At 47.5% G+C, this 26,254-nt stretch overlaps 1 protein-coding gene across 1 annotated transcript in view; it reads left to right on the plus strand.

The window, feature by feature from the left end:
* The first annotated feature begins 780 nt into the window (after nucleotides 1–780).
* LOC146789132 (regulator of cell cycle RGCC-like) overlaps nucleotides 781–26,254 on the plus strand; it is a 46,416-nt gene continuing 20,942 nt past the window's right edge. Inside the window, exon 1 of the mRNA XM_085630704.1 lies at nucleotides 781–890. Coding sequence (XP_085486830.1) covers nucleotides 878–890 — 13 coding nt within the window. The 5' untranslated portion in view covers nucleotides 781–877. The remainder of the gene's footprint in view (nucleotides 891–26,254) is intronic.

The following is a 26,254-nucleotide window of genomic DNA, read 5'->3' on the forward strand; positions in this document are numbered from 1 at the left end:
CCATTAAATTTGATCATATCAGCATCGTGTGCGCATGGAGATATTGGTCATAACTTGTGACCAGAGACGTTTTAAGGCATGGGCAAAATGGGCTCTGGCCCCGGCCCGCAGCCTTGCAGGGGGCCCCTGATAGAGCCAGGCCTGTTCTGCAGAGAGTCTTGTCCTGATGACCTTTAATAACAGATTGTTTTAAATACCGTTTTTCCTTTAATCTATTTTTATTGTGGGCGATATATGAGAGTCTATTACAGATATTTTAGAGAGAAATGTGTTTTTGTTTCATGCAACATCCATACAAAAAAAAATCTTTTAGATCAAAACAGGAACTCATCTAAGAGAAATGGGAGGTGTCACAGAGATTATTTGCAGTAATATTGGTGAGTTGCTGCTGTGTTACAATATTGAAAACACACATCACTATCCCTGAATATTAGATGTAAACACATTTGGAATGTGGATGAGTGTGCCTGTTAGTGACCTGGCCAAAGGCGAAATCAAAGAGCTCAAGTATGCCCGGTGACCTGTGGGCCGCCCAGAACTTCCACGCTCGAATTTTCGATATTAAGATCTCGCTTATACACCCACGTGATCGCAAACACGCTAAAACTTCCGTGTCTACGTCACGTAATGCTACTACGTTATTTCCATTGCTTCCCACGTGCCATTCACAGAAACTCCCCCGGTTCCAATCGAGTGAGCGCCTCACTGACAGGAGGGGGGAGAGGGGGCAGTTTTGCGTCGCTTCCGAAGGACTGTGTTTTGATTGGCTAGAGGGCGGGGATACAGGAGCCTTTTTACATGGACTCCTAACAGCCTCCGTTACAGCAGTCTGAGAGATTCACACCCTGAGGATTGTCGGCTTCGCGGATCCAGCAGCATGGACGCTCCAGGTAAGTGCAAGACCCTGCTGGGAAGCTTGATGCGGCGGGGTCCTAGCGCCTGGATTTTATTACTAGTGCCAGTCCGCTTGTGCGTGTGTGCTCTGCTAAAATACTCTGCCAGTCCAGCTGTGTATCACAGTGGTAGAATAGCAGCTGCCCATCCGTCTCCCAACGTGCCCATTCAAGCTGCACTTTAAAGTGCTAGTGAGAGCCTGAATACGCTTTATTCTGCCACTTTCAAACTTGCTGTGTTTTGAAGTGCCGGCGCCGGTTCACCAGACTTTTACTGCTCCCGTACCGGTCCAGCGCCAATCAAACAAATTCTATATTGTGCTGTTCCTGACACGTATGCACGGACGACTCCCTGCTGGGTCGTTTATTCCTTAATGTCACACTGCATGTTCCATCGTATGCCTTAATATTCTAGCGCCGCTCACATTGTAAAACAGTTCTGTGCCAGACGTACATTAATGCTTCACTCCCAGGTTATCTGCGCCTTCATATTTCAGTGACAGTCATGCAGCGCTATACATTTGAATTAATGGCTCAGTGTCATGCCACCTGCGCCTTAAACGCTCATGGTGTAATGCAGCTCTGTTCCGTCTGTTTGTTAGTGACTGGGCGCCATGTCATCTGCGCCTTAATATTTCACTGATCTCACGCAGCGCTATAAACATGCATGAATGGCTCAGTGTCGTGTTATGTGTGCAGGAATGTTCCATTGACTGTTTATTTATTTATTTATGTATTGCGATTTTATATAGCGAACATTACCCGAAGGTGTCAGAGCAACCGTTATGTTGTAATGCAGCGCTATACCGTCTGTTCTTTAATGCCTCCCTGCCATGTCGCCGGTGCCTTAATATTCCAGTGTCCGTCACAGTGTAATGCAGTGCCGCCCCTGTTGTGCAGCAATGTTTACCTGACATATAATGTATGCCGTAATATCCCAGTCACTGCCAAGGTTACCTTTATCGTGAGCAGGTGTGCTCTGTTGCCTCAGCGCCTTGAGGTCTATGCATCATCACTGCACTTATAGTCAAGCTGTAACTTAAGTTGAAAGTGCTCCTCCAAGAGCTGTTTCTTGGGATAGTGTCATTCCAGATGTGCTCTAAATCATTGCCAGCGCACCTGAGCTTGGTCTCTGATGTCTCGGCCATGCCATCCCTGGTTCAGTACCCGGGTAGCAGCCTGGCAGTTATTGAGCGAGGGCGGCATGCATCTGTCCTGTACTGAACCAGTGCCGCCCAGATGTGCCCGGGTCCCCTTCAGGCGCCATCCGTGCTTGCGTGTGCCAGTGCCAACCTCCATGAGCTATCATACCCAGCAACATGCCATCTATCTATGCTAGCGCCAAGACGCCCCTGTTCATTCGTTGCGCTCTATATATAATATCAATATCAATTTAAAGTGCCAGCACCCCTTCACGCGTGTTCTCATGAGCCTTTGGCACTCACACGTGCATTCACGCTCCCCCATACAGGTCTAGGGCGCAGTGCCTGCCTCACCAGTGCAGTGTAGTGCCATCAAAGTTGTGCTAATTTGATTAATGCAGTGCCATCTACTGGTTTAAATAGACGAGGTGCCAGCTTGGTCAATGCAGGCCCATCACGAAATGAATGAGTTCATTCAGTCCCAGAAAAGCTCCCTATATTTTAAGCTAGTAGTAAAAACCCATCATTTTATTGTCCTGCAACTGCTTGATATAAAACACCGCAGGAGCGCCGGCGCGCTCTGCTCATAGAGAAGCGAGCTGCGCCAGGGCTCGGTGTAATGCAGTCAACATCCCGTGCAAAGCTTCTCTTGTTACAGGAATCCCTAACCCTGTCTCTTTCGTTTGGTTGTGCAAAGCGGAGCGTGTGTGTTGAGGCTGAGATCGCCGAACGCGACGGAAAACTAACATGCCGGAATGTGTGCTTTGGGTGACCACCTGGCGTGGACGCAAATGCAGGACCGTAAAAAATTAAGGGCAGAGGATCAAAATTCAGGATAACAATGCAGGACAGAAGGTCAATTTTGCAGACATATCGGAGGTGCAGCCGGACCCCACTACTTTATCAATGCATTTATTTCCACATTTTTATATTGCACTTATTTTTCTGCACGGTGCTATATGAGATTGCTTCCAGGTATGGTACATTCAGATGGCGCATGATGCCCTAGTTCATCAGTAATTTGATGCCCTTGTGCAGGGTGTCAAGAGCATCGCCCCTACCCTCGTCTACCCAATCTTTCTTGGAGAGAAAGCAACAGCAAAAGTTAAGATTATGTTTCTAAATATTTCAATATCCGTGGCGAATAGTTTCAGAAACATTAAGGCTCGTCTAAAGTGTATGTCTGAATGTAATCGTGAATAGCATGCATCCTTTTATTCACAAGCAGTTTTACCCTCTGCGATGGCGTACATCCGAATATCCCACACATAAGGAAGGGCTTTACAGTCTGGGGTGCTCTGGAAAATGTAGGGACACCCATGGACATGAAAGCCTGTGGTTATTGGCTATTATCTCTACCATGGAAATGGTCGGAGATTTATTCTTGTGACATGCAGGAGTAAAACCTTTCCAAGGTGGGAAGAGGAAGGGCATAATCCCAAACTAGTGCATGTGTACGGGAAGGGCGTTTCCTGCAGAAAAACATTTTCAATGTGGGGACATTCAACAAAAAAAAAGAGAAAAAGAAAAAAATGTATTCCCACCGATGGGAAGGTTCCTCCGGAACAAATGTACATTCTGCAAAAAAGTAAAAATACATTTAAATGTGCACATTTAGAATACATTATCAGGAGTATACCTGGAACCTTCGACCTTCGCTGATTCAAGAGGTACCCTTGAAACATTTGTGAATTTCAAAAAGCTGGAAATCTGCACCAGCGTGAGGTCGGGACCCTGAAGGTGCAAATTTCTGTCTTTTTCCTGTGATTCGGGTCCAGTGGTTTCTGGTTCAGGCTGAAACAAACGATGTAAAGGGGCAGTTACCGAATCCTCGCTGTATCCGGTGGTCTATGCAAGTTCCGAAAGGCCCTTAAATTGGCCATGTAGCGCTACACAAAATATCAGGCGCACAACCCCCATAGAGCTGCTGTAGGCTGGCTTGTCTGGCGTCCGTCTTATTGCAGCCGCGCCCGAGTACTTCACAGGTCTTTAAAAGACAATTTACTTGTTAACGAGGCTTTGTTGTGTTTTTCACCCCTTCTTTGAGCCCCTGCATCTCCACTCTGCCTATTGCTGAAAGAATTAGCCCCCCCCCCACAATATTTAGTAGCCTCCTCCGAAATTTGTCTCTAGTTGAGCCTCTGCAAAATGTTAACATAAAAAGTAGTTGTTTCACAGGAGTTGTACAGCTGAACCACCTTTCGACGTTGCCTGAAGTCACACTTTAATGCACAGCCGACATAGTGTCAGAGTTGTTGTCTTTTAAAATGCAGAGTTTGCATTGAGGGCTGTCTTCAGCGCTTCGGCAGGGCGTAGGCCTGAGTTGGCGCTGTGACCCGCCGGGCGAGGTGACATGTACATCTTTAGCTCTTCCTCCTAGGAGCTTGTTAACCACTGCCCGAGGAGGACAATCTATTCTAAACTAAGGCCTCGGCTGCCCTCGCGTGGCCTGGTCAGCAATTTACGAAGGAATTCTCAAAAGAAGCCAATTGGTATTTTTATAAATGTAAAACGGGAGAACACGTGGGCTTTTAGCAGCCGCGCCTCGTGTTACACGTGGCGAAAGTGTAGGTCCGTCTCATGTGCTCCCCAGGTCTACACTGTTCATCTCGGCCCCCTGACCGCAGGTTACCTGCAGCCGAGGGTCTCCCAGGCAGACAGCCCCCCCCCCCTCACCCCCGAGTTTACTCTAGGAGTCAGTTGGCCTGTCCGCTTAGTGACTAAGCGGACAGGCCGGGCCTCTCCTCAGCCAAGCCTCCCCTTGGTTCACTCAGGCCAGCAGGATGGCTCAGAGAGATGAACGTTGACCGCGAAAATATGCAGTGATCGGCGGGTCGCCAGTTCGAATGCCAGGAAGGGTGACTCACCCGTCCTAATTTGGGTGTTAGTCACGTGTGCTGTGTATAGTGGAGCGCAGCAGAAGCCTACATAACCCAGAAATGTAGGGGCAAATTAACCTTCTACATGAACATTTCATGCCCTCTAAGCCGAAGGGGACGCTGACCATGGCCAAACCAAACAGGGACCAGATTACAATATTACAGTGCATGGCCTCGGCCTGCCACTGGTGCACATTGGGATCATGGATGGGATTATTAAAAAAATGTGCAAACTCTTGTGAAAACCCGCCTGCGCTGGGGAATAGCACCGCATAGAAGTATGGACCAGCAGTTTCAAACTGCTGTCCCGTCGTTCAAGGCAGAGACCGCGGGGAATTTTTGCAACATTTCACGCAACGCAGTTGCATGAAAGAAAGACAGAAGAAATGCACCATATTTACAAAGATATGACGCATTTCTGTGGCCTCCTTGAGCTGGCGCACTCTGTGCTGCCTAGCGCCAACACAGGCACCCTTGCACCAAACTTCCTGCACAAAATCTGTCCTTAAGAGCGATTCCATTTTTGCATGTGTGTGTATCGCACATAGAACAAGCATTAAAAATGCAATAGGTCTCGCCTTTGATTAAGTTAAAGCCATTTGCTTTGCTAATGGTATTGTATAGCAAAGCAAATGTCTTTAACTTAATAAAAGGCGAGACCTATTGCATTTTCAATGCTTGTTTTTAATGGCGTTTTATATAGCGCAAACTTGACCCAAATCGGGTAACAGAGCGCTGTACATAGCACCACCAGTTGCATTACATGAGGACACATTGATTTTTGTTAGGCACAGGGAGATTAAGTGATTTGCTCAGAATCACAGGATGTTCAGCGTCATTGCTGAGACTCGAACCCAGTTCCCCAGATTTGAGGTACACAGCCCTAGCTGTTAGGTCAACTCCTCTCCCCATAGTTTAGGTTTGCTTCTCGCTGCCCTGCTGCCTATTTTTCTCTGTACCCTTAAGTGTTTCGATGTTCCTTTATTTGCTGGCGCATCCACAGAACTTTAGCGCTTCTCTTTTTTCTCCCTCCCCGTGCCAGCAACACGCCACTTTTCGATAATACAACTGGTGCTCATGTAAAGCTCTCTGATACCTTTAGGTCGAGTTCGCGCTTTAAAAAACGACCCCAAAAATATGTGTATAGTTTTTCCCTGTCCCCAGTTTAGTTTTAAATGTCTATTGGTGCTCTGCCCGCTCTTTTCCGTGGATCGTACGACTCTCCGCCCCCAAAGTGGCTTTTGACTTTTTACCTCGCCTCCAGTCAGTTCCATCATCAGATTTTCAAAAAGTGTGCGCGGTAAATTGAGTTTTTTTTGTTTTTGCAGTACTGTGTTATATAACGCGAACTTGGGGTATAGTTGTATTACAGACAGACACTTGCATTCATTCTTAGGCACGGGGAGATTATGTGATTTACACAGAATCACAAGATGTTTGAGTCTCCCGCCAAGACTCAAACCTGGTTTCCCTGCTTCAAAGTCAGCCATCAAGCCAAACCGCCGGGAGGAATTGAGAAATGGGGAGCTGGAAGAGGGAGCCTCAGACGCACACACTCCCGCGGAAGGGGTTCCTTACACAAAACATTGCTTAGATGGGCCCTAACAAATTGCTTCGGATAAAACGTTAGAGGACTGTTACCCAACATTGCTTCGAGTGAGGTTGTAAGAGGGAAGCCTTTTACACGGTCTACGTGTTGGGTGTATCACGCCCAATCACTGCTTTAAATTGGGAAGAAGAAGGTACCCGTGCTCGCTTCAAGATGACCGAAAGGGCACACGTGTTGTAAAATACCACACAGATAAACTGCCTCGCGGGGTAGAAAGAAGAGAACCCCCTCATGCTGCTTAGTAGGCTGATGAAAAGCCACCTCGCACATGGACTTAAGAGCGAGTATGAAGGCTGTCGCCGCCAAACCACAACCCCCGAAATACATTTTAAGTGCAGATTCCCACGTCAACATCGCATCGAGAGTGTAAAAGATGCGCTCAATTTACGGGGTAACTGGAACAATGATCCATTGGCACTTTGAGGGGGTAAAGACATCACCTACTCGCACGTAGGAACAACGGCGCAATAGAAAATCAACACCGGCAGCTGGGCTTTCGAACCGGCAGAGCAGAGGAGCAGCCTGAATAGGAGGACCCGGTCATCATGTCGGAGCTGAAGAGGAGAGTGAGGCCCGCCCGTTTGAACCCCGATTTTCCAAGGGTCCCAAACAGTACAGAACAAGCGCGGCCGATTGTTATTGCAACACATTACACGAATGGGGAAAAAAGTGCGTAGCTCATAATTAAAGGAGTGTGTGTACTGCTGCCAGTAAAAGATCCAATCCCGGTGGGCGGGGCCAAAAGGCGACAGGGTGGCAACCAGAAGGGATTGAAATGCCTCTGGTGCAATCATTGCACTGCCTTTGGCATAATTCGTGACGCCAAACGACGCGCACAAATGAAAAATGCAGGCGAAGCTGAGACACGGCTTCGGAATCCGTATTGATTCCAAGAAGCTCTCGCTTGGCGAGAGCAGCGCATGCGCTACTTTCGCCAAGCCGAGACCTAAAAAGGAAGTAACGAGGACAAATAAAGATATTACTCCTTGTTATGCCTCGGTCTGTGAGGCGTACCATTTTGATGCATTCCCAGGTTTGCAACTCTGTAAATCTGGGAATGGGCCAAAATCCATAGGTGGATACATGGGAACGCCCATGCTCCGTCCATTGAACACCTCCCTGCCGCAAGGTAATGCACTGCAGCAAAATGCACTGCCTTGGATTTACTAAACCACGCGGACCAACGGAAGGAGGCTCTGCGTGGCTTAGTAATTCCCAGTTGACCTTCCGTCACCTTAGGAAATCTTGCCCTAACTGTATACCAGTGAGCCTCCTGATAACATTTTGGGGGACTGGCACTTATTTTTCCTCGTCAGACATTTCTCAAGAGCATGAGAGGGAAAAACACACAAACCGAAAGACAGAGAAAGACAGAAAAATCATCACAAAGCAGGAACTTGCAAGAGTGGGATACAGGGGCAGAGTATGTCTGGCAATGAACTCAAGAGGCATGGGGTGGATTCAAGGCTACACAGCTTGGTATTCAGCGCCCTGGTCTTCAATAGCGCTGGCCGGGGACTTTTGAGCAGAGCTTTGGCCACAGGCGCTTGCTCTTTTACAAACTGACTACTACAGGAGGAGTCAAAATCAGAGACCACAGCGTGCTATTATAATACCCCCCCCTAAAAGAGCAATGCTGCGCCTCCGGATCCAGGGGCCCGACTAAGTCATTACTGGAAGCCGGGGACTCCGGCCTAAGCAATTTTGATGATTTGAACCTCAAAATAATACAGAAGAAATACAGACACTGGCATTCAACAAGCAAGTTTCGTAATCTTGAAACACCAACTTTATAAAGGGGACAGGTGAGTAACTCACTGCATAGCTTCGAGGCGCTTCTGGCATTTTGCCAGAAGACAGAGACACTACAGTGCAATGGAATATGAGACTGCTCAGTTTACAGGTCCCTTAGTTCCAATCCCTGGGACAGATGAAGAACAGGAATCAGGTACCCCAGGGGTAGATGAACAAGGAACGGAGTACCTCAGAGGTGGATGAACAAGAAGGACCTGGTACCCCCAGGATAGATGAAAAACAAGGAACCAGGTACCCCGGGGGTAGATGAACAAGAAGGAATTGGGTACCCCAGGGGTAGGTGAGCAATAAGGAACGGGGTACCCCAGCGGTAGGTGAGCAATAAGGAACAGGGAAAGATGAACAACAGGAAATGGAAAAGAGTTTCAGTTCCGGTCGGTACTTAGATTACTTTTATCACTGAATGTCACTTAGTTTTTCCCAGGGGTAGTAGCTTCCAGCTTGTCCTTTGGTGTATGTGGCGCTGCCCTGCCTGCCTCTGGTTCAGGAGACATGAAGCCAGTGACGAACAGGAAGTAAACACAGTTCTAGCAGCCATGTTTATTTTTTGTGGTTTCCCCTCATTGTCCTTCCTCTTGCACCTTAACAGCAACTCCGATGTTGTTGATGGGCTAAAGCATAGGAAAAGGGTCCTGTGATGTCATCACAGGTTAACGGTACGTGATGTCACATCCGCTGCCAGTGGCATTTTGTTCAAGCAACTCTCACGATTTTAACCAGTTGAGATTCTGAGATGATTTTATGAGTTTATCATGCTAAAATCTCAATCTAGTTCTGACCCCGGCCTAACTGTAACCACATTTTGTGATCCTAGTCAGCCTCTTCCGACTGTACCTCATTTCCCTTCAGTTTCGACACTAGTAGCGCTTAGAAACGGGCTAAGCACTAACGTTATACACAGCACATGAAACCACACCCTACTTTTCAGTGTGTATACAAGCTGATTTCGTTTGTATTGTGAGCAGAGTTCATAGGTGACCACATAGTGCTTAATGTGTGAAAGGGATATACGATGAGCTATTACTGTGCATATCTACCCTGAACTTTACTCATGAGCTGCAGACAACAGTGGTGAACGGTTTTATCCAATTGTCCTTGTATAGTGACTTTAGATGAATGACAGCCACCCACTCCAAGGAAGGGCCAGTTGAACGCGCTGCATTTGTCTAGCTATAAATATGCCAGTTCTTGAAAAGCACTGTAATAGCACCCTTTGTATGTTTGCCCTATAGCGTGACTGGGGCCGCATGTTTTGATTTCAGCATTGTTCCCATTGTTGGAGCTTGTTTAGAAAAGGAAACGGAGTTATTTCCCTTAGAAGGCGGCTTTGTCTGCTCTCTTCCCTGCTCATCAGCAGCATAATGTGACCAAAGTGTCAGTCACCAGTAATATGCGACAGGACAGGGACATGGGAACCATGAATGGGTGGGTGAAGAATAATACACACACACGCACACACACATATACACCCATACATACACACACACATACATATACACCCATACATACACACACATACATACACACACATACACCCATACATACACACACATACAGATATATATACACACACACACACCTATACATATTATATATATATACACACACACACACACACACACACACACATATATATATATATGTGTGTCACACTCCACCTATGCCTCGCCGATTATGCCAAGAAAGTGAAGCTCGGACCCAGCTGTACCAGTTTTAAAAATGTTATTCCGCTCCTGCAGAAACCTCAGCAGCCATTACGCGTTTCGACACTCACGGTGTCTTGATGACATGACGCGCACAACATGGGTGAGGTACTTTTTAAACAATTTTTTAACCCGTTTTTTCAAATGCTTAAAGTGACAAGTGCATTAAATGTGCAAGGTTTGCAATGAACATGAATAACAGACTTTAAAGGCTGGTTAACAATAATGTTGGGAGTGACTGCTGTCTAACAATTTAACAATTAATCATGGTATAAATACCCAGTCAAAGTTAGTTAAAATCACTCCTTTAAAATAACAAATAAAAATAACCTCCTTGTCGTCTATATGATGATAGGTAAGCATGCTCAATAAAAATGACCAGGAAGCAATTGCAGAATAAGATCTCAATTGGCAAGCAAATACAATACCTATTGCAAAGTACAATTTGTTAAAAAATTTGCATCACTGTCCTGCGAAACATCTTGGTTTAAATACCCGTTGATCATAATGAATAACATTTAGCATTAGTAAGAAAATGATGTTCTGGTTTCACTAATGCTAAAAGCTTAGGTTGTGCTAATAGATTTCATTCATTCTATTGCAAACCCAAAAATCTTTAAAGTGTCTAGTGCTAGTGCAAATATACAAAAAAAAGTGCATCAGAACATTCATATGTTAAAAACATACAGCATCTGAAAAAAAAAACGTACATGATCCTTATTTGTGTTAAAACCTCCATAACCAGTGTGTATCTTAAAAAGAGGGGATTTGCGGCAAACCATTAGTAACCTTAGTGTTATGACATTTGGTTTACAACAGATCTAATGATATCATCATAATTATAAATAATAATATTCAGACTCCCCGTGTTTCAAAAATGTGTGATCTTTCCCATATTAAAGGCAAGTGTGCAGTTCATCAGTAGCGTTAAGCCCTGTTGGATGCGTAGTGTCCAGATTTAAAATATATCGCATCTCAAGGTGTCTAAGAGCTTTGTCTCTGTCCCCTCCTCTCTTGTTGGGGGGAATGGAATCAATTAAAAAATATTTTAGATCTTTCGGGTCACCCTCATGTATTTCATTAAAATGATGAGCACCATGTATGTCAGATCTTTGTTTTTGATGGCCCGTAGGTGCTGGAGCACCCTCTTATGTCCCTGTAGGATTGTACTGCCTACATATCTTAGATTGCAGGGGCACTCCAGCACGTATACCACATGGTCCGATTTGCAAGTCAGGGATTTTTCAATGGTTTACTCCTGTGCATTGAATGGTGTTTTGTATGTGGTTGTATTTACTCCGTGCTGGCAGGCCTTGCATACCTTACATTTGAAAAAGCCCTTCCTTTGGCTAAGCCAAGTACCTCGAGGATGGCCTCTTGGATCATTCTGTACCAGGGCATCCTTCATGGACGGAGCTCTGCTGTAGGTTATTGTCGGTCTGTTTGGCAATAAATGGCCTATGATGGGACCCCCCAGCATTACAGGCCAATTTCTCCTTATTATTTTCTTATGGATTTCTCTTGTCTATTGTATTGGAGAATAAATCGGAAAGACTCGCCTTCCTGACTCTTGGAGCTGTCTTCCTTGTTATCTTTCTGAAGGAGCAATTCCCTCGGGACCCTGTTGCTTTTTGAAATAGCTGCATCCACACATTTGAGAGTGTAGCCCCTTTCTAAAAACCTTCTTTTGTTGTTAGATTGGGCAGTTTTTAAATCGTTATCACAGTAGCTTTAAACGGAGCATTTCCCCGAAGGGGATGCTCTGTATCAGATGTTGGGGGTGTGAACTGCTGGCGTGAAGCATTCCCAGCAGTGGGCTTTTGATGGAGCCTAGTTTCTAATTGACCATTGGAAATGAAAACCTCCACATCAAGGACATTTATACTGCTGTTACTTATTGCTGCTGTGAACTGTAGATTTAGCTGGTTAATGTTTAACTTTACAATGAAACCCTCAGCTTCTGACTTGGTTCCCTCCCAAACTATGAAAAGGTCATCTATATACCTCCACCATGTCTTGATGTTATTGTTAACATATTCAAAATAATCATATATATATATATATATATATATATATCACTTAAAAAACCATAGGTTTCACACACGTTATAGTTAGGAATTAGCATTTAAAAAACCTTGCAAATTCACTTAAAAAACCATAGGTTTCACACATGTTATAGTTAGCTGGACATTTCCCTCGTAAAAAACCAATGAAATTCCCCCGTTATAGTTAGTGCAGGCAACTATAACTCACGCGACAGCAATCCTCTGCTGATGACGTCAGATATTACATCACTGTATTTAGACACCTATTTACCCATGTCTTCTTCTATTAATCTTTAGCTATACATATATTACAAATATTTATTTTTCAGAAAGACACATATTTAATCAGTGATGTAATATCTGACGTCATCAGCAGAGGATTGCGGTCGCGTGAGCACCCACGATGCGTTGTGCGTGCCGTGCGCGCACAGTGCGCGCACCCCGTGCTTTTTCGGAAAAAAAAAGAATGTTTTTTTCATCCTTGGGGGTCCTTCAGTGACCCCCTGACAAAGGCTAGGGGGTCAGGAACTGTCCACCCTGCCCCCTTTTCACATTCTCCACCTTTGTTTTTCACTGCCTCAGACTGCGAGAGACAAAATGGCGGCCGACACTTCCTGATTTCGACCGACTGGAATGTTTACTGTCATATAACCATCAATCAGAATTACGCTCGCGCACGTCAGCGTGCGCGTACGGTATGCTTACCGTACGCGCACGGTGCGCGCTTATAGATATATATGTACTTTTAACTGAAATTTTCTCAGGAACTACTGAACAGATTGACTCCAGATATTCAAAAGGCACATCCCTGACCTGAGGACTTTCTCTTTGCCAAATTTCAAATAACTCTGTTCAGCCGTTCGGGCTGTACCTTCGACTAAAGGTCCTATGTGAAAATGCATGGGGAAAACGCGTTTTGGGACCCCCCTTTTTTCTCAGCCCCCGCTTGACGAATCACCCCGAGACTTTCAGGGTAGGAGCTGAGCGGAGAGCCTCATTAGTTTTAAAATTTCATGAGGATTCGTCAACCGGCGTTAAAGTTATTCAAAATAGAATTTTCAGATTTCCTATGGAAACACGGTCCTAACTATAACTATCTACTGGCGAGCGCCAGTAGATAATATATATATATATATATATATTCACTGAAAAAACCATAGGTTTCACACATGTTATAGTTAGCAGGACATTTCACTCGTGAAAAACCAATGAAATTCCCCCGTTATAGTTAGTGCAGGCAACTATAACTCACGCGACCGCAATCCTCTGCTGATGACGTCAGATATTACATCACTGTATTTAGACACTTATTTACCCATGTCTTCTTCCATTAATCTTTAGCTATACATATATTACAAATATTTTTTTTCAGAAAGACACATATGTCATCAGTGATGTAATATCTGACGTCATCAGCAGAGGATTGCGGTCGCGTGAGTTATAGTTGCCTGCACTAACTATAACGGGGGAATTTCATTGGTTTTTCACGAGTGAAATGTCCTGCTAACTATAACATGTGTGAAACCTATGGTTTTTTCAGTGAATTTGCAAGGTTTTTTAAATGCTAATTCCTAACTATAACGTTTGTGAAACCTATGGTTTTTTCAGTGAATTTCAAAGGTTTTTTAAATGCAATTTTTTTTTTTTTTTTTTTAGATTTTTGTTAAAAAATAATATCCACCCTATGTATAAAATAATATATGTACTATATCCTGCATTATGGAATGGTTAATTTTTTAAAAATTAATGTTTACATATAGTTGTACATCACAGTTATTATCTTCTACAACCCTTGAAACTTTTCATTTTTTTTTTTAATGGATTTTTTGCCGTGCGCGTGCGGTAAGCTGACGCTACGCGCTCCGTACGTCATAAGTACGGTGCGCTTACGTGATACGTACGTGACGTATGTACGCATGCGTACTTCTTCGGCAACGCGTACACGCATGCGCGTTGCGCGGAACCAACGTCGCGGTTACGCGGGTGCGTGTAATGCGCATGTGCGAGTGCGTTCTACGTACGCGCTCCGTAGGCGCTCCATAAGCGCATGTTTACGTCATGTTTGCGCATGCGTACTTGTTTACGAGCGCGTAGCGTAAGCTTACGGAGCGCGCACGGTAGGTCATGTGATCCAGAAAGAACACTTTTCATTGGTTTAAACTACTTTCAGTTCCAGAAACTTCCAACACCACACCCATTCCTCTCATTACTGCTTGAGATCCCCTAGGAGAAGGAGCTGAATTGACATTGAGATACAATGGCAGAGCAGCAGTCCTCTTCTGAGAGTGAGCCTAGCAGCACCATCATCAGACAGAGAAGGAGGAAACAAAAGAATTCTTTTGTGTGGGAGTATTTTACTTTTCCAGAGGGGCAGAAAAAGGTGAATGCTCCATTGGTCACTTGCACACTTTGTGACCGTGTTTTATCTAGAGGAAATCCAAGGAAGAAGTATTCCTTTGGAAATCACTCTATGATGAGACACATTAGGGATAAACATCCCAGGACCTTTGCTCGACATACTGAAGAAAACTCTTCAGTAAGTCACCGGAGCCCAACCTCAGAAGCTCAGCCGAGTACATCATCGGCAGCTCAGCTGAGCCCTTCCTCTGAGGTGGGAGCATCACCTTCTTCAGCTCCTCTGGACATTAACCCTCGATTTCGGAGGGTTTCAATGAGGTGTACAACGTGTTGTGGTCTTATTGTTTTTGGGGAGACCAGTGTTTCCCTTATTAACAATAAGATAGACCAGCACGTTTGTAGACGTTCATAATATTCCCATTCTTTCTTTCCTCTATCCCTGTATTAACACAACGGCTCTTTTAAGAGCCAACCTTACCTCACAATTTTTTTTATTTTTTTTTAATCTCTCCTTTTTGAAATTTTTTTTTTGCCGTGCGCGTACGGTACGTGCAGTCGCGGAATCGTTACGCGAAGTTCGCAGAATTTTTCCGTTTACGCCATGCGCGTACGCTACGCGCATTCCGCGATTTTTGGAAAAAAAATTACAATTAATTTTTGCCCTTGGGGGTCCTTCTGGGACCCCCTGACAAAGGCTAGGGGGTCAGGAACTGTCCACCCTGCCCCCTTTTCACGTTCTCCACCTTTGTTTTTCACCCCCTCAGAGTGCGAGAGACAAAATGGCGGCCGACACTTCCTGGTTTCGACCGATTCAAATGTTTAATAAGATCTAACAACCAATCAGAATCGCGCTCGCGCACGGTGGTGTGCGCGTACGGTAAGCTTACGGTACGCGCTCGGAGCGCGCCTATAGATATATATATTGATTTAAATGCTATTTTCTCAGGAAATACTGAACAGATTTACACGAGACCTACAAAAGGCACATCCCTGACCTGAGGACTACCTCTCTGCCAAATTTCAAGTAATTCTGTTCAGCCGTTCGGGCTGTAGCTCGGACTAAAGGTCCTATGGAAAAATGCATGGGGAAAACGCGTTTTGGGACCCCCCCTTTTTCTCAGCCCCTGCTTGACGAATCCCCCCGAGACTTTCAGGGAAGGAGCGGAGCGGAGCGCCCCACCTATTTTGAGAATTTCGCGAGGATTCGTCAATCGGCGCCAAAGTTATTCCAAATAGAATGTTGCGGATTTCCTATGGAAACATGGTCCTAACTATAACTATCTACTGGCGACCGCCAGTAGATAATATATGTATATATATATATCAGAATTATAATGCTTCACTCAGCACTCAAGTGCTTTCTAAGTGCTGTAAATTCAATAGCGCTCAATTTACGTACCTTCTGCAGATTGGACGGTTGAGGTGATCTTGCCCTTATTCGAACTCATCTTGCCAGGCTGGACTGCCCATTTCACCACCCATTTCACAGTGGCCTGCAGTTTAGGGGGCTGCTTTTAGATGGCATGCTCGAAAACCCACCTCTTCTGTTCAACCTTCTACCAAGAACATACCGCTGTACCAGGTTGTGTTGTAGACTTCCTGGGGAACATCCATGTCCATCAGACCGGATAGATAAGATGACTAACGCCGGACCCGCCATGCAGCCATTCTGTGGCTGGTGCAGTAACGGATAGATGACTAAAGCCGGACCCGCCGTGCAGCCATACTGTGGCTGGTGCAGTAACGGATAGATGACTAAAGCCGGACCCGCCGTGCAGCCACACTGTGGCTGGTGCAGTAATGGCTAGATGACTAAAGCCGAACCCACCCTGCAGCCACACTGTGGCGGGTGTAGTATTAGATAGATGACTAAAGCCGGACCAGTTGTGCAGCCACATTCTGGCTGGTGCAGTATCGGATAGAGGGCTAAAGCCGAACCCACCATGAAGCCACACTGTGGCTGGTGCAGTATCGGATAGAGGGCTAAAGCCGGACCCGCCATGCAGCCACACTGTGGCTGGTGCAGTACTGGATAGATGACTAAAGCTGGACCCACCGTGCAGTCACACTGTGGCTGGTGCAGTACCGGATAGATGACTAAAGCTGGACCCGCTGTGCAGCCACTCTGTGGATGGTGCAGTACCAGATAGATGACTAAAGCCGGAACCGCCATGCAGCCACACTGGCTTGTGCAGGGCGGGATAGAGGACTAAAGCCAGACTAACGTGCAGCCACACTCTGGCTGGTGCAGTATCGGATAGAGGGCTATAGCTGGACCTGCCATGCAGCCACACTGTGGCTGGTGCAGTCCCAGATAGTTGACTAAAGCCGGACCCGCCGCGCAGCCACACTGTGACTGGTGCAGTACCGGATTGATGACTAATGCCGGACCCGCCATGCAGCCACACTTTGACTGGTGCAGTACCGGATAGAGGACTAAAGCCGGACCCGCTGCGCAGCCACACTGTGGCTGGTGCAGTACTGGATAGATGACTAAAGCCGGACCCGCCGTGCAGCCACACTGTGACTGGTGCAGTACAGGCTAGATGACTAAAGCCGGACCCGCCGTGCAGCCACACTGTGGTTGGTGCAGTACTGGATAGATGACTGAAGCCGAACCCACCGTGCAGCCACACTGTGGCTGGAGCAGTACCCGTTAGATGACTAAAGCCGGACCCATCATGCAGCCACACTCCGGCTGTTGCAGTATCGGATAGAGGGCTAAAGCCAGACCCGCCATGCAGCCACACTGTGGCTGGTGCAGTACCGGATAGATGACTAAAGCCGGACCCACCGTGCAGCCACACTGTGGCTGTTGCAGTACCGGATAGATGACTAAAGCCGGACCCGCCGTGCAGCCAGACTCCGGCTGTTGCAGTATCGGATAGAGGGCTAAAGCCAGACCCGCCATGCAGCCACACTGTGGCTGGTGCAGTACCGGATAGGTGACTAAAGCCGGACCCACCGTGCAGCCACACTGTGGCTGGTGCTGTACCAGATAGATGACTAAAGCCAGATGCACTATGCAGGCACACTGTGGCTGGTGCAGTATCGGATAGAGAGCTAAAGCCAGACCCTCCGTGCAGCCACACTGTGGCTGGTGCAGTACCAGTTAGATGACTAAAGCCAGACACACTATGCAGCTACACTGTGGCTGGTGTAGTACTGGATAGAGGACTAAAGCCGGACCCGCTGCGCAGCCACACTGTGGCTGGTGCAGTACTGGATAGATGACTAAAGCCGGACCCGCCGTGCAGCCACACTGTGACTGGTGCAGTACAGGCTAGATGACTAAAGCCGGACCCGCCGTGCAGCCACACTGTGGTTGGTGCAGTACTGGATAGATGACTGAAGCCGAACCCACCGTGCAGCCACACTGTGGCTGGAGCAGTACCCGTTAGATGACTAAAGCCGGACCCATCATGTAGCCACACTCCGGCTGTTTCAGTATCGGATAGAGGGCTAAAGCCAGACCCGCCATGCAGCCACACTGTGGCTGGTGCAGTACCGGATAGATGACTAAAGCCGGACCCACCGTGCAGCCACACTGTGGCTGTTGCAGTACCGGATAGATGACTAAAGCCGGACCCGCCGTGCAGCCAGACTCCGGCTGTTGCAGTATCGGATAGAGGGCTAAAGCCAGACTCGCCATGCAGCGACACTGTGGCTGGTGCAGTACCGAATAGGTGACTAAAGCCGGACCCACCGTGCAGCCACACTGTGGCTGGTGCTGTACCAGATAGATGACTAAAGCCAGATGCACTATGCAGGCACACTGTGGCTGGTGCAGTATCGGATAGAGAGCTAAAGCCAGACCCTCCGTGCAGCCACACTGTGGCTGGTGCAGTACCAGTTAGATGACTAAAGCCAGACACACTATGCAGCTACACTGTGGCTGGTGTAGTACTGGATAGAGGACTAAAGCCGGACCCGCCGCACAGCCACACTGTGGGTGGTGCAATACCGGATAGATGACTAAAGCCGGACCCGCCGTGCAGCCATACTGTGGCTGGTGCAGTAACGGATAGATAACTAAAGCCGAACCCACCGTGCAGCCACACTGTGGCTGGTGCAGTAACGGATAGATGACTAAAGCCGAACCCAACGTACAGCCACACTGTGGCGGGTGTAGTACCAGATAGATGACTAAAGCCGGACCCGTCGTGCAGCCACACTGTGACTGGTGCAGTACCGGATAGATGACTAAAGCCGGACCCGCCGCGCAGCCACACTGTGACTGGTGCAGTACCGGATTGATGACTAATGCCGGACCGGCCATGCAGCCACACTGTGGCTGAAGCAGTACCAGATAGATGACTAAAGCCAGACGCACTATGCAGCCACACTGTGGCTGGTGCAGTACCGGATACATGACTAAAGCCGGACCCGCCGCGCAGCCACACTGTGACTGGTGCAGTACCGGATAGAGGACTAAAGCCGGACCCGCCGCGCAGCCACACTGTGACTGGTGCAGTACTGGATAGATGGCTAAAGCCGGACCCGCCATGCAGCCATACTGTGACTGGTGCAGTACTGGATAGATGGCTAAAGCCGGACCCGCCGTGCAGCCATACTGTGACTGGTGCAGTACTGGATAGATGGCTAAAGCCGGACCCGCCGCGCAGCCACACTGGTGGATTGGTGTGGCTCACTGGTTAGAGGTGGCAGACCCGTAAGCAGAAGTCGGCCCGGGACCACGGTTCGATTCCCGACGCGGCAGGGTCTTGGGCTAAGGTCAGCGGACACGATAATTCTCTCGGTGCCTTCTCTAATCATGGATCCCACTCAGCAACTCTGGGCAATAGCTTGCTTAATCTCCACTTACGGCCCCATTAGCGCCGGGGATGCTTGTCTTCACCATGGAGATTCCCAGTAGGGATCATCTCACAGGGAAAGCCAGGATGGGTTCCCCAGTTGCGCTCAGCGCCGGGACACTCTTGAGTAACTGCGCGCTTTACAAATGCAATATAACATAACATAACATAACATAACATAACATAACTGTGACTGGTGCAGTACCGGATAGAGGACTAAAGCCAGACGCACTATGCAGGCACACTGTGGCTGGTGCAGAATCGGATAGAGAGCTAAAGCCAGACCCTCCGTGCAGCCACACTGTGACTGGTGCAGTACTGGATAGATGACTAAAGTCCGACCCGCCGTGCAGCCATACTGTGACTGGTGCAGTACTGGATAGATGGCTGAAGCCGGACCCGCCGTGCAGCCATACTGTGACTGGTGCAGTACTGGATAGATGGCTAAAGCCGGACCCGCCGTGCAGCCATACTGTGACTGGTGCAGTACTGGATAGATGGTTAAAGCCGGACCCGCCGTGCAGCCATACTGTGACTGGTGCAGTACCGGATAGAGGACTAAAGCCAGACGCACTATGCAGGCACACTGTGGCTGGTGCAGAATCGGATAGAGAGCTAAAGCCAGACCCTCCGTGCAGCCACACTGTGACTGGTGCAGTACCGGATTGATGACTAATGCCGGACCCGCCGTGCAAAAACCAAAGGAAATGATGGACGGAGTGTTGAACATTGCAAGCACTCACCCCCAGTCAACTGATCTGGGTTTAATCCATCACCGTTCTTTAGCCCACTCTGCCACCCCAATTCAGACATGGCCCTATGCAAATCAGTCTGACCCTGTGCCTCATGGGAACAGTCCAGCCCGAACTGCCAAGCCATGTCTTCCCTGGACCGGAAACAAGCTTCCTAGGACCGGTTTCTGGCATTTCAGCCGTCTTCAGCCAGGCTTGCTTGAATCCAATTGCAAAGTGAGCAAGGGACTCACGTCTGAGCATACCCTGCCAACTTATGGCGAACAAAGCAAAAACCAAAGGAAATGATGGACCCGCCGCGCAGCCACACTGTGACTGGTGCACTATTGGATAGATGGCTAAAGCCGGACCCGCCGTGCAGCCATACTGTGACTGGTGCAGTACTGGATAGATGGCTAAAGCCGGACCCGCCGTGCAGCCACACTGTGGCTGTTGCAGTATGGCCAATGCTCTGGTGCCTCTTAGCTCCTCAACCTTACAGTCACCTCACTCTACCACCCAAAGCTCTCCGAGGCGGCTCCCAGCTGCACACTGCGCTTTATAAATAAATTAAATGTATTAAAAAAGACAGGTCCAATTAAAGAAATACATAGTAAGTCGTTTCTAACTAATACACAGACCATTGGAGTACCTTCTCACAAACATCTAGAAGAAAGTGCGAGTGTTCTAAGAGGCCAGCGACAGGAGCAAAAAGCAAAACCCTTGTCATCGACGCAGCTGAGTCTCACCCGGCACAGCTTGTTCTCAACCTTGGTGTGGACAGCAGATCTATCTCTCACTTGTCAAAACCCACAGAGGTATCCTGCACCTGTCACAGACAGCTGAGCTACCCCACACTTGTCACAGGCAGCTGCGTTATCCCACACCTGTCACAGACAGCAGAACTATCCCTCACTTGTCACAGACAGCAGAGATATCTCACAGCTGTCCAGACAGCTCTGGCAACCAGCACAGGGAATAGGTGCTTGCCCGGCTGGTCCGGAGCTATAACAGTAGAATTCTCTGCTGCCTCCAATGGCGCCACGAGCAAGTGGGGTGCAAGATCGCGCAAGAAGCATTATATGTGACGCAACTGGCAATGCTAGAGGAGCAGAATGTGGCACCTCGTCCAGGGTGAGGCTGATCCTATCGCAACCCTTCCGGCCAGCGGTGGCAGCAAAAGGACAAACACGCACATGGGATGGCGCTGAGCCTCCTCTTGCCCAGCTGACTTATTCCTTGCTCAGTGCAGACAGCAGCGCTATCCTTCACTTGTCACTAAACAGCAAAACTATTCTTCACTTGTCACTGACATCAGAGCTATCCTTCACTTGTCACTGACAGCAAAACTATTCTTCACTTGTCACTGACATCAGAGCTATCCTTCACTTGTCACTGACAGCAAAACTATTCTTCACTTGTCACTGACATCAGAGCTATCCTTCACTCGTCAAAGACAGCAGCGCTATCTCTCACTTGTCACGGACAGCAGAGCTACCCCTCACTTGTCACAGACAGTTGAGCTATACTTCCCTTTTCACAGACAGAGCTCTCCTTCACTTGTCACAGACAGCAGAGTTGTCATTCACTTGTCACGGACAGCAGAGCTGTCCTTCACTTGTAACAGACAGCAGAGCTACCCTTCACTTGTCACAGAGAACAGAGCTAGCCTGCATTTGTCACAGACAGCAGATCTGTCCTTTGCTTGTCGCAGACAGCAGGTCTATCCTCCGCATGTCACAGGCAGCAGAGCTCTCCTTCACTTGTCACAGACAGCAGAGTTGTCATTCACTTGTAACAGACAGCAGAGCTACCCTTCACTTGTCACAGAGAACAGAGCTAGCCTGCATTTGTCACAGACAGCAGATCTGTCCTTTGCTTGTCGCAGACAGCAGGTCTATCCTCCGCATGTCACAGGCAGCAGAGCTCTCCTTCACTTGTCACAGACAGCAGAGTTGTCATTCACTTGTCACGGACAGCAGAGCTGTCCTTCACTTGTAACAGACAGCAGAGCTACCCTTCACTTGTCACAGACAGCAGATCTATCCTTCACTCGTCGCAGACAGCAGAGCTATCCTTCAATTGTCACAGACAGCAGATCTATCCCTCACGCTTCACAGACAGCAGAGCTATCCTTCACATGCCGCAGACAACAGAGCTATCCTTCACTTATCACAGACAGCATAGCTATCCTTCACTTGTCACGGACAGCATAGCTATCCTTCACTTGTCACGAACAGCAGAGCTGTCCTTCACTTGTCACGGACAGCAGATCTATCCTTCACTCGTCGCAGACAGCAGAGCTATCCTTCACATGCCGCAGACAACAGAGCTATCCTTCACTTATCACAGACAGCATAGCTATCCTTCACTTGTCATGGACAGCATAGCCATCCTTCACTTGTCACGGACAGCAGATCTATCCTTCACTCGTCGCAGACAGCAGAGCTACCCTTCACTTGTCACAGACGGCAGATCTATCCCTCACTCTTCACAGACAGCAGAGCTATCCTTCACATGCCGCAGACAACAGAGCTATCCTTCACTTATCACAGACAGCAGATCTATCACTCACTCTTCACAGACAGCAGAGCAATCCTTCACATGCCGCAGACAACAGAGCTATCCTTCACTTATCACAGACAGCAGAGCGGTCTTTCACTTGTCACGGACAGCAGATCTATCCTTCACTTGTCGCAGACAGCAGAGCTATCCTTCACTTGTCTCAGACAGCATATCTATCCCTCACTCGTCACAGACAGCAGATCTATCCTTCACTTGTCGCAGACAGCAGCGCTATCCTTCACTTGTCGCAGACAGCAGCGCTATCCTTCACTTGTCGCAGACAGCAGAGCTATCCTTCACTTGTCAGAGACAGAAAAGTTAGCCTTCGCTTATCACAGATCGCGGAGGTGTCCTTCACTTGTCACAGTCGGCAGAGCTATCCTTCACTTGTCACAATCGGCATAGCTATTCTTTACTTGTCATAGACAGCACAGCTGTCCTCCATTTGACACAGACAGCAGAGCTATCCTTCACTTGTCACAGTCGGCAGAGCTATCCTTTACTTGTCATAGACAGCACAGCTGTCCTCCATTTGTCACAGACAGCAGAGCTATCCTTCATTTGTCACTGACAGCAGAGCTATCCTTCACTTGTCACAGTCGGCAGAGCTATCCTTTACTTGTCATAGACAGCACAGCTGTCCTCCATTTGTCACAGACAGCAGAGCTATCCTTCACTTGTCACTGACAGTAGAGCTATCCTTCACTTGTCACAGTCGGCAGAGCTATCCTTTACTTGTCATAGACAGCAGAGCTATCCTTTACTTGTCATAGACAGCACAGCTGTCCTCCATTTGTCACAGACAGCAGAGCTATCCTTCATTTGTCACTGACAGTAGAGCTGTCCTTCATTCGTCACTGGCGGTAGCGCTATCCTTCATTCGTCACTGACAGTAGAGCTTGGCACTGCTGAACTGAGGTATTGGTGGAACCTTGCCGCCCCAGGACAGAGAGCCTCATGGGCAAGAACTCACCAGGGGCAAGGGGCAGGCGAGCCTGCCTTGGGGAATGGGAACCAAAGAGACATGGACCCTGGCAGGGCAGTCCTAGCCGGGGACTGAGGGATTCACGCACTGACCCTACCCGTCAGGCACAAGTAGACGAGAAAAGTGATTCAAGATCAGAGACTCCGGATGAAATGGGAATGGTTCTGCCCCAACAACAGGGAAACAGAAAACAAGAACCCAGTGTGACCTGGCTCCATTAGAACTTAGGTCAAGAGCAATACACCCGCCAAGAAACAGGAAAGTCACAAACGCAGCGCTATGAAGAGTCTGATGCAGCTCCACTTCTTTTTTAGGAAGGGCTCAAGATGCGAACATGGGGGTCGACAACGCTGCCATCGGTGAGAGGGGGCAGGTGGAGGGCTGTAAAATCCAAACCACCCCAGCACCCCTAGGAGATAACCCAGGCCATGTCTCAAAATCTGGGTCATAACATAAGACCTGTGTCCCCAGAAACCACCGGGGGCCTTACAAGCCACAGCACCCACACTGACCAGAGGAAGGATGGAAAGTCCCCTCTGGTCTTCAGCCCCACAGAGACGCTTCTTAGGGTAGGCCCAGAATCACTGACGTCAGTTTGTGCATGAGAACCTAAAGTGCCAAGAAGTAAGCGAAGGCGGCGCTATACAAAAACTGCATAACATAAAATGACAGACGCCCAGTGCTGGAGTCTGTTATCTGTCTAGATGATTAATTCACGTCCATGGTAATACTATTTCAGCATTTAGTATTAAGGTACAAGAGATTGTATGATAAACACATGAAACTCCTGTAAAAACAGATCTATGTGCATGAGATCTTCGTTCTATTTATTAGAAGGCCTCTGTGGCTGGTGAACATGTATGTGCAGTTGCCATGCCTTGAAGAAGGAAGCAAGGACGGCTCAAGGGGGAACATCTTATTTGGTTCAGATTTGGTTTAACTCTTTCCCGCGTTTTTAATGAGAAATGAGTAACAGACAGTCAAATATAGCTTCCCCAAGATCACAGGCATGTCAAAAGGAACGTGGAGATTTGGAATGAAAAGGTTGTCTTCAAACAGAAGGAACGTGGCACTCAGAATGCAACATTTGTAGCTATTCTGCGCATTTTTAAAATGTTATTGTGATTTAGAGTGCAGGCCAGGCCCAAATTCAAAGAGCAGGAGGACTGCACTTACTCATGTTAAACATATAAATTAAATCTATGTAAATGGAAAAATACAATTTGAAAGATGCATTGAGATTACAATAGTACGACTAGATAGGCATTGAAATCCTACATAAGAATTATTTGATTAAACTTCATGCAAAGACTTGTTTAAAGATGCTTTGGAGGTAGGAAGAGCAGGGGTGCAGCGCTCCAGGTACCTTAAGGGATTCCGAGAAGGCTCCAGCTGGAGGGGGTTTCTTGTGAAATGTAGGCACATGATATTTTTGTTCCTGACATTTATGGCTTCACATGAGACTGTTAGCTTCTTGAAGAGGTATTTGGGGGGCTGTATTTGAGGCCTTGCAGGTAATTGAAATATTCTTCTTTCAAAAGGCAGCTGAGTCAGGGTATCTAGGACTGGGACTCAGTGGCTAAATTACTTTTCTTGGAGGTAAGGCGAGCAGTCAGATGCAGGCCTGTTTTTTGTGAGATAAGATGACATTTCCAAGGAGTTTTAGGAGGCATTGCATATCCAGGGCGTGAGAAGAGTATCACAATGTGAAGTCCATTTCATGAATAAATCGTTGCGGCTCTTATACACCACCAATGCTTGTTTATGTTTAAATGCAATTAGCATAGGGGTTATAAGACAGTCGGACGAAGCCCCCCTGTTTGAATCTTTTAATTCATTCAGTGTTGTCCTTAAATGTGAGAATAGGCGGAGGAGCAGATTTGGAAAATGCAGACGGAGAAAGCAGGACATTTTAGAAACCTCTCTCAGAAGAACCCTTTGTGTTCTTCAATAGTGCGTGGCTTTGCTTACGGTAATATGTTTTCAACACGGGCAAAATATCATCTAAGCTTGGGCCCCCTGAGCCTGAAATTTACTGCTGAAAGTGTACCGTATCATATCATAACATATCATCAAACAGCCAGTGCTTAATTTGAGCCAGTGCTTACAGGTGGGGCCTACAGGTACTCATTTTTGGGGACCGGCACTTATTTTTCCTCAACACTCTTTGATCCAGAGCAATAGAGAGATAAACACAAAAGAGGAATGAAGGAGGAGGAGATAGATGGAAAAACTAACAGAAAGAAAAGAAGGGATGAACAATAACCTGAAAGGGTGGGATGAAGAAGCAGGGAGAGTGAGGTGGTGGATTAAAGAGGCATGAAGTGGAATCAGGACTACGGAGCCTTGGTATTTGGCGCTCGGCCTTCAATAGCACAGAATAAACACTTCTGAGCCAAATTTTGGACCCGGCATTTATTCTTTTACAAATTAAGCACTGCAAAGAGCCATGAAGTTCACCAGTGCAAATAAAGCAGGGCCAGACTGGGCAATGCCAGGATTCACAGCACCCCGGGTGTCAAGCTTTAACTTCAGTGGAACTGACAGCAGTGATGTCAGAGGTATCTGGCAGTTAAGGGCCCAATTAGCATCAGTCTTCTTCCCAGCTTTGCATTGGACAGCGTCTCCAAGACGCAGAGACAAAATCCCACTATTGCAGTAAATCCTAGGTTTCTGAATGGACGAAGCCAGACTCAACGATAAATCTCATGTACA

This window comes from Triturus cristatus, chromosome 10 (assembly GCF_964204655.1).
Source record: "Triturus cristatus chromosome 10, aTriCri1.1, whole genome shotgun sequence".
NCBI classification, from domain to species: Eukaryota; Metazoa; Chordata; class Amphibia; order Caudata; family Salamandridae; genus Triturus; species Triturus cristatus.